General features: G+C 41.9%; 1 protein-coding gene across 1 annotated transcript; it reads right to left on the reverse strand.

Moving 5' to 3' along the window:
- Positions 1 to 6,663: 6,663 nt before the first annotated feature.
- LOC123182529 (uncharacterized) lies at positions 6,664 to 9,878 on the reverse strand. Its single transcript, XM_044595133.1, has 6 exons — positions 9,329 to 9,878; positions 8,699 to 8,776; positions 8,451 to 8,485; positions 8,316 to 8,371; positions 7,533 to 7,637; positions 6,664 to 7,106 (listed from the first exon to the last, which is right to left on the reverse strand). Exons 1-6 carry the CDS (start codon positions 9,689 to 9,691, stop codon positions 7,042 to 7,044), a joined length of 702 nt encoding a protein of 233 aa, XP_044451068.1. The 5' UTR covers positions 9,692 to 9,878; the 3' UTR covers positions 6,664 to 7,041.
- Positions 9,879 to 13,092: the final 3,214 nt, after the last annotated feature.

Here is a 13,092-nt window from a genome sequence, read left to right on the forward strand (position 1 = left end):
TGTTGTAGTTGCGGATGCTTGCAATAGAGGTTAATCATAAGTGGGATGCTTGTTCAAGTAAGAACAACACCCAAGCACCGGTCCACCCACATATCAAATTATCAAAGTACCAAACGCGAATCATATGGATGTGATGAAAACTAGCTTGACGATAATTCCCATGTGTCCTCGGGAGCGCTTTTCTCTATATAAGAGTTTGTCCAGGCTTGTCCTTTGCTACAAAAAGGATTGGGCCACCTTGCTGCACTTTATTTACTTTTGTTACTTGTTGCTCGTTACAAATTATTCTATCACAAAACTATCTATTACCACTTATTTCAGTACTTGCAGAGAATACCTTGCTGAAAACCGCTTATCATTTCCTTCTGCTCCTCGTTGGGTTCGACACTCTTACTTATTGAAAGGACTACGATAGATCCCCTATACTTGTGGGTCATCAATTATCGCTGGTGCCGAACCATAATGCCCAGTGGGTATAATCGGCTGTAATTTCTTTATTGTATAGTGTAGGATTATTCTACGTTTCTATGCCTTAGTCTCTTTATTGTATAGTGTATGTTTTTTAGAGGTGATAGTATAGAGTAAGATAATTATTTGAATATGCTATATCGTTCAAACGGGGGCCAACTCGCCCAAACGTTGTAGTGACCATGGCCCTCCACAGGCCGTACGTTCCATGGGCCATCTACCGGACGGACGATCCATGGCCTTCTGTGGCCGTCGGATTCGTGGGCCTTCTATGGGCTGTCGGATCCGTGGGCCTTCTATCGGCTGTCGGATCCATGGGCCTTCTATGGGCCGTCGGATCAATGAGCCTTCTATGGGCCGTCGGGTCAATGGGCCTTCTACGTCCCGTAGGATCCATGGGCCTTCTACGGGCCGTCTCATCTATGGGCCTTGTACGGGCCGTATAAGGGGCCGTAAACGGGCTAGAGTGGAAATCGCACGTTTTATGGGCTGACCATAACGGCCATTAATAGGCCGTATTTGATGATGCTATGAAAATGGCCCAACAGATTAACGGGCCACAAACGGGCCGACTGTAACCACGGGTTGAATTTGGCCCACAAGCAGAAAATGACAGTAACGGGCCGTAAGTAACCGAATGCTGGAAATGAGCCCAAGAATAAATGGGCCCTGAGAAGGCTGAAAGATATCATGGGCTGGAAACGGCCCAACGGAATAATGGGTCGTTAATGGGTATAAAGTGATACACTGTTCATTACGGGCCAGTTTTACCACGGGCCGTTAAGGGGCAGAGGGTTACTAAGGGCCTCATATGGGCCGAAAGACGTCATGGGCCATACATGGGCCGGAAGTTAAAACGGGCTGGAATTATATTGGACGACCTAGACGACGCTACTGGGCCTAACTCGGATAGGCCGTAAACGGGCCCTGGGATAGCAGGCTGTAAATTGGCTATATGCGAACAAGCCGTTAACAGGCTTGCCGTGGGCCGGCCCGCCACCTTTTGACCAAGTCAAATGGGCCGGCCTTTTCACAGGAATGGGCCTCTGTTAGGCTGTGCCATGTGTCGACGTATCATAGGAGCTTTGGGTCCAATGAGTGGATGACATCTGTCCCAACGGTGAGCCGACACGTGTTTCCTCCAGCCAATGATGATTTTACACGTGGAAAATCCCCATTGGTCGGGGGTGTTAACGGGTTATCAGATCCAAAACCGGACCCGATAGCTTAACGGCGTTCCGTTACGGTGGATGCCACGTGTTGGTCACCCTTGACGAAAGCACTTCTGTGACGCACGATTTATCGTCATGGAAGTGGACACTTCCGTGATGATAATTTTGGTAATGTCATGGAACACTTCTACGACAGCACAGGTATGACTCTCTTGATTCTGTCATAAATTTTTCATGGATGTACATGCATGACAGAAAACGTGACCTACTATGACAAACACGTATCATCACGGAAGTGTATTTTTTTTGTAGTGAGGATACAAAATTCAGTAAAATGAAAATAGAGACAGCATCAATAAAGTGTTTAATCTGCAGAATTTATTACCGAAAATGAACTGAAGAAGAGTTGAACTGAGGCATTCATTATAAATCAATTAGAAAATAAAATCAAAATGAATTGAACAATGTACAAACTTTGAGCATTAGTAACTCAAATTTGGCAACAACAATCTGTTCTTACATAATCCTTGAAGTACATAAATTAGGCCAATCTACTTGCACACTTAGGCCACGAAAGACTATAGTCAGCCCCCAAAATCCAAAATACTATAATCATCTTTGTCCAAAATACTAGTCAAAATTTCCAAAATACTATCTAACAAGCTTGTACATGTTAGAACAGATCTTCATCATAAACACCACCAGGGGGAGACATCAACAGTTGTGTGTAACTGATATTTGCTTGAGGCTGTACACCACCATCCTTCTCCACTCTTACTTGAGGTTGTGCACCATCATTTTTCTTTTGTTGTTACCATGAAAATTCTAGTATTTAGTCTAGGAATGAGTGGTAACAATATATCATGTATAGATGGGAACATACCTTTGCTGCTTTTTTTTGGATGAGGCACCTTTAGTTAGTTTGCGCTTCCCCCTGAGTAACTTATCAAGCCAACCTCTCTTTCTCCTCAAGTTTTTTGATTGAACCTCTTTTTTCTTGAGCTTTGCGACACTAAGAAACTCACTAGTTAGTTGCACATTTGGGTCAACATTTTCTTGGTCATCACATGGCTTGTTCGTAGCATCCATAGTTGCATTGAGTTTCTCCTCTAGTTGTGGACCAACGCAATCAAGTGCATCTTCTAATATCAAACGACACTCAAGAGAGTTGGCTACTTTAGCTGCCATAGTGTGAAACTTGTGAGACACACCCCTGTACCAAAGTTGAGCTTCAAACTTTGGATTCTCTACCACATTCCTTCCTTGTCTATCTTGTATGCTTCCATTGCGTGCTTCTCTAGTCCATCTCTTTAAGACATAATGTGTTGGTAATGTCTTTATATTCATCAAGTCAAGAACTTTGAGACCATGTCCACACAATATTCCTGTCCTATAGAACATTCCACAACTACATGAAGCTGTTTTGGTCAAAGGATCACCAATCACTATGCGCTCCTCCTCAAATTCTAAATGACCATGCAAACTCCCAATAGCAACCCCAAATTTGTTATTTCCATCCAACACTCTAGCGCATGCAGCCATGGATCTCTCATGTTCACTTTGAAAAGATTCAAAGATAATTGGAGTGTATTCTTTGCTTGCTAGCACCAACATAGGTGTGTGCATCAGGATTCTTGGCAACTTCTTCCTTTGATCAAATTCAGATTGCAATTCCGTCGTTCTTTTTACCTCCACTGTCCTCTCAAAATGCATCAAGAACCGAACAATATGAAAATCTGATTTCAAATGGTTTTTCAATGAATTGTTGAAGCTCTCACTAAGTTGTGTACTTCTCACTCCCAAACTGAACACATCTCTCATATAACATTCAGCCCATTTTTCTTTCAACTTGTAGATACTATCTAACCAAGTTTGCTTGTGCACTTTACTTCTCATGTTGTTAAATGCCTCTTCAAACTCTACTTTGTCCTCATAGCCATACATGCATTCACCAAAATCTGTGAGAATATGAGACTCTTCCTCTTCATCTTCACCGCTGCTTTCACCCTCCTCTTCATCTTTTTCTCCACCCTTCAATGGACATAAATGCTTAAGAGCATTTTGCATTATATGAAAGGTGCACAATCCATGATATGATTCCGTGAAGACTTTCTCTATAGCTTTCCCCATTGCCGCATCTTGATCCGTATAAATAGTTCTAGGTTGCCTCCCATTATGTGTAGCTAGAAAATTCTCAAAAAGCCATGTAAATGAGTCACATGTTTCATCAAATAGCAAGGCTGCACCAAAAATGGTGGTTTCTCTAAACTGACCGAGTCCAAGAAAAACACCAAATGGCCTATATTCTTTATTTGTGCCAAATGTTGTATCAAATGTGACAACATCACCAAAGTGTGCATAATCAAGAACCATTTTAGCATCAGCCCAGAATATGTTGGCTATATCTTCCTCACAATCCAACTGCAAAGAATATTGGAAAGATGGGTTCTCAATCATTTTGTCATGAAAATACTTCAACATACTACCGGCTTGACCGAAAGCCAACTCTCTTTGCCGCTTGCTTTGCAAATAATTCTTTTGATCACGGCAAGTGTAGCCGAGATTAAATGGTCCACCAACTCGACGACAAGCAAGCTCATGTGCAGCTTCGGGCATGATTCCAGAATCCTCGGCAGCTTCTATTTCAAAAGCTTGTAGTACCGAAATCTTCCTTTGTGATGCCATCAAGTGACATGTTTGTGGCAATTGAAGGTAATGATTGTGTTCCAACACAAGATCTGTGACTTCGTAATTCATTGCTACTCGATCGAGTGATATAATCATGCGAGTTTTGCAATTTGTTCTTGTTTCAGCTCTAACACGCTTTGGCTCATGATCGATTGTTATCCCTTTCTTTCTTATACCCTCATTGGAACAAACAAATTTGCATGAAGTCACTTGACCATCCATTATGCTTACATGTTTGTTTCTCTTCCTCACATCAAACCCAACACGGCCTCCATCTGCAACCCAAAATAGCCAAGCTTCATCCGATTTTCTAAACCTCATGCCAATTTGAGGCATCCCCTTGTCAATTTCCCCCATTGCAGAACACTTGCAAATGCACAACACTCACAATTGCATAGCACACTAATCAGCAGAAATTCTGTAAAATAAGACAATAAACACATCAATCAAACCTCTGATTAATGCATGACAATGGAGACAATATAGGGTAAAGAAACACACAACCAGAAATTTTTCCAGCACTATTTTCAGTATTGAAGTAACAATCCAATGACATGGCTAATTTTCAGTACTAAACTAACAAGCAAGCACAATTTTCAGTTTCGAAATATACATATACAGAGGACGCACAGGGGACGGACAGAGGACGCACAGGGGATAACCTGCTCTGTACGGGAGTGGTCGCAGGGGTCGCAGGGGAGAACCTCGGTTGAGGGGACGCGGTCGTCGGAGCTGAGGGCTCGTCGGAGCGGGGCGGGAGGGCGGACGCGGTCGTCGGAGCTGAGGGCTCGTCGGAGCTCGTCGGAGCGGGGCGGGGATGAGAAGCCGTGGGGCGGAGGGGATTGCCGGCGCCGTTTATCCAGTGGCCGCCGCCGGAGATCCCATGGCGCCCTTCCCCACGGCGGCGATGACGGCACAGCTCCACGGCAGTTCCCGCGCGAGAGTCCTTCGCTGTGCGCTTCGTTTCCCGCGGTTTAGGCTGTCTCGCGTGCGAGGATCGAGCGGACTGGTCCAATTTTAGGTTGACTCGCTGCAGTCCGTCGGATGGGGAGTGGATGGTGGATCGTGGGCCTCAGGGCACAGCGTGCCCTGCCTTGAGCGGGGCACGGGATCTCGCAGTAAAAGTGCACACTGTGGATGCTCTAAAGTTGGCTTTTGTCAGCGAGGAAGCGGGTTTCTCTGCAGGATCCCGTTTCACTCTGCAAGCAGCAGGTTGGGATGAGGTGGAGCATTTGAGTTGACGTGGTGTGCTGAGGCACTGGTCCAACATGGAGCGTTGTGCATGCTCTAATGAGAATACTTTGTTCTAATTATGTCCTCCTAGAAACTTTTCGTTCAGGGATTTGTGTTGTTGGGGGGGGGGGGGGGGCACAGCCCCCTCAGCTATACACATAGCTCATCTGCTGATATCAAGTGATTCGTATAGATCGATGCATTTCCAGTAGTTTGATCCTCACGAAGGTATTAGAGCGTCAGTCTTCCCTCGGCGACGGCTTGATGGCGGCTAATCGAACAGCGGAGAGCAGGAGGTTGGGATCTCCCCTAAAATCCCTCCTGTCTCTCATTGTTTGTGGTGGCGGTGTAGATCTCTGACGGTGGTGATTTGGGGTGGCGGCGAGAGTTCGGGCACAAATCAACTCGTCCGAGACGGTTGCCGGCGTTACTCGCCCGGTGGTAAAACTCCGGTCTCTGAAGTTGATCCGTGCGCCACACGAGGCGTTGAGCTCGAGCTGAAGCACATGTTAGATTTAATCCTTGTTACTATCTCCGTCCTGATTTATTGGTCCCCTTCGCATTTTATGCTAAATTTTGACCTTAGATTTAACTAAAAAATGTTAATGCATGTAACAAAAACTAATATCATTGCAAACTATGTTTAAATACGAATCCAACCATATAATTTTTGGTGACATGCATTATTATTTTCTTAGTTAAATCTATGGTCAAAGTTTGACACAAAATACTAAAGAGAATAATAAATCAGGACGGAGGTAGTACTTCACTCGATCTCGAAAAGGAGTTGGGATGGCGGACACACGCGCAAGGTGCAGATCACGGTGGTCCGTTTGGAAGAAAATGTGTCTGAATTGAGGGCAGAGTTAGCAGATCTCAAAGAACTCAAGCAAGAAGTGACGCCACTGCGAGCAGAAATGGTCACAATGCCACGAGTAGAATCAAAATTGCGAGACATGAATGCAGAGATTCAAAAACCCTGCAGCTAATTTGGCAAAACATGACAGTGAACAGTCAGAAAACAGAGATAGTCACACCAGTAATTCCTCAAGTGAGCAATGGAAATGCAGGAACTGGAGCACCTACACACAGTCGACGCAAGTAAAAGAAAGTAGGTCTGGATCACTGGATGAACAAGCCCTAGTTCAGTAATCGAGCATCATGTATAAGTACAACATGTTCAAAGGCGTCAATGTCACCCTAGTTTGCAACATATGCTGCATATACAAAACCCTGGGTGTATTTGCAAGCCTGGGGATATACAAAGAAGCAATGTAAATATTCACAACCCTGTTAATCTGTTACATCCGCCTCCGATCTGTATCTGCCAATTGGTCTCACATCTAAGCTTCGGAAGTCGCTTGGAACTAGGCCGCAAACCTATTTCCTAGAGTGCTACAGGCTTATACAACATTGGAGATAGAAACTGGCCCCCAACGAACAGCAGCAAAACTGACCCTGATGCGCTCCTGAAGAAATATCACTCGATGTCCGTGACTTCAGCCTCAACATCTACAATCGTCCCAGAACCAGAAGGTGCTTTTCCTGCATACATCAGGGAACATTGTGATCATTAGTTAACATGCACAAAAGGTGTGGTGAAGGAACAATTTTCTTGAAAAGCCTCGGCCGTCTAATTTAAATAACAGCTGAAAGCCAAATCATCTACATGACCTATGCTGAGTGCATCCCATCATATGCAGAATGATACAGCCCGACTTCATTCGCTGATGATGTATGGTCTTTGTCAGCCTTAGCAATCATTCTTAACCCGTGACATGTTGTAAAAAGTATTTGACATGAATATCTGTCATTTATATCTGATCTTTCATTGTTCACCCAACCTAATCTAGAAATTATTGTGTATGACATGACATAAGGGGATCACCTCGTTTAGTTTAATTCATATGGATAAAATATTAAATGGGCAAATGAAATACAGACAGTAGGAAGACTGTAGCTTGCTAATACCATTTGATCCACGGTTGAATAACTCATTGAAGGCTTGTTGTGCTTTTGTAGGGGTCCTTCCAGATGAAAAGCTAGCAGCTTCTCTGACAAACTTATCGCCCTGAACTGCAGCATGTACAATGATGATTTAGCTCCAACGATAGTCTCATCTAGACAAGCACATGAGAAATGCTAAACAGAGGAGAGAAAAAATAAAAAAGGAGTAAAGAAAACTATGTTTCATGGGACATTCAAGCCATGGATAAATTCCATGATTCTCGATTTCCATTTGGCTGATACCATCAACAATGCTCATGATTTTCTTTTCAGTGGCGAATGTGCCATACCCATGTAGAGCTTGAGAAGTTTTTGACCTTAAAATCAAGACAACTCTGTTCTGATACGGTGATACCAGATGTATCATCAGACATGCATGTTCTAAAACCACTCAACACAAGCTTAACTCTATCTATTCCCAGGCTCCCAGCACAGAACAATCAGGACCATGCAAATGCTTAAAGGGCAGAAAATGTAACATGGAATTAAGTGCACAGATGTTTTAAGGACTAAGCAAAATATAATTTGGTTGTACAACTTCTAGCTGGACAGTGGAGCTCGCATATCTAACTGAAGGTCTGAAAATACCAGTGCCATTAAAGATTGCATAGCTACAGTCCACCAGCTAAATTTCCAGTAGCAGATTTTCTAGTATGGCAAGACCAAACACGAGCAGCCAGGAGGTAGTTCTTCTGAGACCTTTATTCTGTTAGCAAACTGGATATGGGAAACACAAGTTCTGCTTACCAGAGAAAGGTTGAGTGCAATAAGGACAGAATTGTGGACCATTCTTCACAGATGTCCTATTGGACAAGCAAACTAATCAAAGTTAACTTAAGTTACAAAATTATGCAAGCTTAACATAAATTTTCTTATGCTTACTTCAGTATCCGGAAGCTTTTTCCACAGTTGGGACACTGCAACAAAAGAAACATGTTTGACAATGTTAAACTTGCGCAAACAAACAACAAAGTCTTTGCCATTTTATTTAGGAAGAACAACAAATAACGGTAGGTACTAAAACTAACAGACATTTACCCTCGTCATCTATATTTAAGAAACTAAAAGTACAGTAGTAGGAAATCCGTGGAAACCACATTACCAAACACCAAATTTATGTTCGGACTTACATCGCTCTGAAGTATATTTCGTTGTGCAAAGAATATGAGCGCACCGAGACCCACAATAGGCAGAAGTACCGTGAGGAGCTGTTATCAAAGAGAGATGTACAAAGCTAAAGTTAAGTTGCCAAAGTAATGTAACACCATGGATCAAAATTGATAGACAAGACAAGATAAGATATCCCTTTATGCTAATATTCTAAATCCAAACTCTTAGTTGCATAAGCTTATCCATGCTGCTGCCCAGAGCGAACTAAATCAAAGTTGATGGTTTCCAGTTTACAGATTACTGTGGAATCAGAATGCTCAATTTGCTGCAGCAACATACAGTATAAGGTAGCATTCAGTTGACAGACTAGCAACCAATGGTAATACAGCTTATACCAAGTAACAGTACTAGGTGAAAAATAATGCAAACTGTCTGGAAAATTGGGGGAAGCTAGTTTGGCACAATTTACAAAATAATTGGTCGATTTCAGAGATTAAGCTGTCTATTGCACCAGAATCATATGTTTTCTGAACCTTATCCAGTTTCTCCATTCAGATATCAACCAAGCTAGTCAACGAGACAGCAAACTAGTCATAAACTAGTAGTATCCATTTACAAGTTAAATCATTTCAGGAGAAGGAGGCTCGTACCCAGAGCGAGACGATGGCGTCGAGCAGCCACCGGAACTGGCCGCTCACCACGAGGTAGGCCACGAGGGCGACGAAGGCGAGGTTCGCCACGACCCGGCCGCGGCCGGTCGACCCCTGCCGCCGCCCGCCGCCAAAGAAGGGGCCTTTCCCGGCCCCGGCCACGCCAAGGCGCCGCCCGCCCGCCATTCTCCGCGCCAAGGTGCCGCCCCTCTCCGGGAGCTCGCGCCGCAAGAACGGCTTCGCCATGGAGAAGGCCCCATCTGGGTACCTCGGAGATATCTTCCTGGCCCTTGGGTGGAGGAGAGCGTGCGAGCAGCAGCAGAGCGGGGACGGAGTGAGGAGAGCGTGCTGGAGCGTGGCCATGGAGGGGAAAGGGGGATTGGAGAAGAGTCTCCAAGAAATCTTTGGGCTCTTCTTGCCTTCCGTTCTTGTAATTTCGATTTTGTTTTTGTTTTTTTGGTTGGGTTTGATCTTTCTTTCCACAATTTTTGTGGTGAAATTGAAGGGGATTTGTGTGAGTAATCTTCCACGTACGGCAACCTGAAAGATAGGAGTTGAACTGAACACATAGGCAGAGGCAGTGCTTTAACTCAACACCGACAGTGACAACCCAACAAGATTTAAATTAAAAGAAATGAAAAAGGCTGCAAAATAGAATTAAATTGCAATACATAGGGATAGTGCAATGTCCATATTTGATAGGAAAAAAATTATGCAAATTCTCAGTTACATCATATGTTACACAATATTGGCCAACCTCCTCGTTGATGAACGTCGAATTCTTATACCTTTCTGTAATTTTCACCAGTGGCGGTGGCATTACAACGATTTAATTGATGACTTTAGGGTTTTTAGATTCTGGACTGTTGTGTGCAGAGGCCGAGAATACATTCACTTTCTTTTTAATTCACTTGAAAATAATCGCTGGGCGGAAACAATGGACTGGGTAGGCATATCAAGGCGGCAATAGTGACGGAGGATCAATAAGCTATGTGACGCCGGAGCCAACAAGACAAACTAGGTGATGACATTCATGGTTGTGTGTTGACAATGACAACAGAGAAGAGCTAAAGCTAAGGACTCCTTTGATTTAAAGGTTTTTCATAGGAAATCAGGAGGTTTAGAATCTTTAGAATTTGTCCGTGTGATGGTTGTTTGATTCGTAGCATTGAAGCCTGTAGGAATTTTTCCTAAAGATTTCTTTGTACTACTTCCCGTAAGATTTCTAGCATCCGCTCAAACCTCTATGCAAGAATCCTTTGTTTTGCCTATGATGCAATTAAACAACCCAAAATGTTATAGGATTCAGCCATGCCATTCTAATCATATGTTTTCTCTATTCCCTGGATGAGTAACATATTGGCTTTCCTAGTTAAATTTCCTGATAATGAATGATACACATTTTTATTGAAGAGTTAGTTCCATTTTTTATCTCCATGATTTATCACTTGTGATAGAATTGACCCCAATTTTAGAAAATCATCAATTTATACCCCCATTTATCATAATGTGCCATATTTTACCCCTTTGTATTTTCAACTAAGTAAAAATATAATATTTTTTATTTTATAATCTACTTATGTCACCTTACTGTATGTGCTCTGAGAGAGATGCACAGACGACGATGCAGAGAAAGCAACAATATAGATTCACATAGAAGTACTCCCATACATAGCCAATGAAATGAAGTATAATAGTAAAAAATACAATAAAGCAATGCTGTTGCAAGCGCTTCGCCATTAAAGAAATTAGTTTTACTGGTACAAAATTGATCGGCGGTATGGGTTGCGAACGTTAATTGTCATTTGAAATATGTGCAAATACATCGAATATTATTTTTCGAGCCCAGGCTCATCTGCACCCGGTGAAGAGAAAATTCACAAAAACTCAAAAAAATTGATTTTTTTGCACGGAAGATAATTTGGTGCATAAGATGCGCTCCAAAATTGAGATCATTTAAACATATGAGTAGCTCTCAGCAAAAAAGATAAACTGCGTCAGAACAATACATGAACAGTAAATTTCTTCACACCCCAAATTTGTTTTTTTTTTTCCGAGAGCTACTCCGATGTCCAAATGATCTGAAATTTGGAGCGCACCTCACGCATCAAATTATTTCCCATGCAAATATATTCAGATTTTTTTTGAATTTTTCTAACAATTTTTTATTTATTTTCTGTTCATCGCGGGTGCAGCTGAGCCTGAACACCGAAACACCACATCCCAAATACATGGCTTATTAATATCTTTTCATAAATAGTCACTCCGTTTATAAACATCAGATGTTTTGGACATTTCAATATAGCCTACATACAAACTGAAATAGGTGAAGAAATATACTAAAACATATCTATATACATTCGATTCACAAAAATTAGAACATCTTATATTTGTGAACGGATGGAGTAACATCTGACTGACAGTAATAATATAACAACTCAGGTGTGAATTTAAGTACATGGAAGAATATAATGTACTATTTGTTTTTGCAAATATGTTCTCATTTTTACTACAAAGTCACGGGTAAATGCCATGATTGATGTATTAATTAAGCAAAAGATGATTCCTAGGTTAATTATGAATAGGGGGGAAATTGTACAAATGCTCAAACAGACGTTCATGACATTTCGTTCCAGAAAGATGAAGGCCTCCCCAGCTCATTGCCTCCTCCCGTCGCATGAGGCATGAGGTTCATCTCCCATGGCTTTCTTTGATACACATGAAGTGTTTGATGTAACTAGCACAATGCCCATACGTTGCTACGGAACCATAACAAAAAGGCGATGAGATACTACTAGCTTAGAAGATTATCAAAAGATAATAGTATCTTATGGCTATTGCAAAGTTTATAATTAAAAAGAGAGCATAAAAAAAGGGTTATGTTTTAGTCATTGATGAATTTTAAGAGACCATTAGTGAGATAATATCTTAAATTTTAAAGCATAGTAGAATGTGCATGACTAATTTGAATGCACAAGATCGTGGATTTGGTAGGAGGATAACGTCGATGACCGCGTTGAAATTGCGATGTGTTCGCTCTCTTCTGCTATGCTATAGAACTGGAAGAATTTGTTGGGCAGAGAAATTAAAATCAAGATCATGATTTTGAATTGGAGTCATATGCATTTATAATTAGTGTTTTTAAGAGCGTTATTCTCATATTAGGGTAGCAGTGTATTTGTTTATTTGGAGTAGGTCTCATGCCGAGTGAAAATAATATTTGTTTATTATATCTTTTGTAAGTTTGCTAGTCTCACATGTGTGTACAAGTGCATTGGTTTACTTTGTATGGTCCCAAATGTGAATTCATCACTATAACTCCAACCATTATAAGTAGGATGTTATATCTTTTGTAAGTTTGCTAGTCTCACATGTGTGTAGAAGTGCATTCGTTTATTTGAATGGTCCCATATGTGAACTCACCACCAATTCCAACCTTTATAAGTAGGAAAGAAGTTAGAGAGAGAGGAGGAGGAGGAAGAAGAAGAACAAGTCAACATTCCCATGTGGCAGTTTTTTTCTTTCAACTCGTCCTGACAGGCGGGCCTGTCTAATTAGTGACGTCATCAAAATTATTAGGGTCAGTGTTTTTGTCATTGTCAATTTTTTAGTATGATGATTTTTGTAAAGAATTGTAGAGTGATGATTTTTTGCTAATGACATGGCTATTGTGATGGTTCTACGCATTTAACTCCATCCATAGGTATGATCTGCAGTTGAAGACCTAGAATAAAACGCACAACTCAATCAAATACCATCTCCAC

This window comes from Triticum aestivum, chromosome 1D (assembly GCF_018294505.1).
Source record: "Triticum aestivum cultivar Chinese Spring chromosome 1D, IWGSC CS RefSeq v2.1, whole genome shotgun sequence".
Lineage (NCBI taxonomy): Eukaryota > Viridiplantae > Streptophyta > Magnoliopsida > Poales > Poaceae > Triticum > Triticum aestivum.

What these genes read in the sequence shown, in the direction of transcription:
- LOC123182529 (XM_044595133.1), bottom strand. Translation starts at nt 9,691, where the DNA reads ATGGCCACGCTCCAGCACGCTCTCCTCACTCCGTCCCCGCTCTGCTGC. An exon ending in AAAAGCTTCCGGATACTGAA is followed by an intron (nt 8,372 to 8,450) that starts GTAAGCATAAGA and finishes CTTGTCCAATAG; the next exon opens with GACATCTGTGAAGAATGGTC. An exon ending in ATTCAACCGTGGATCAAATG is followed by an intron (nt 7,107 to 7,532) that starts GTATTAGCAAGC and finishes TGATGTATGCAG; the next exon opens with GAAAAGCACCTTCTGGTTCT.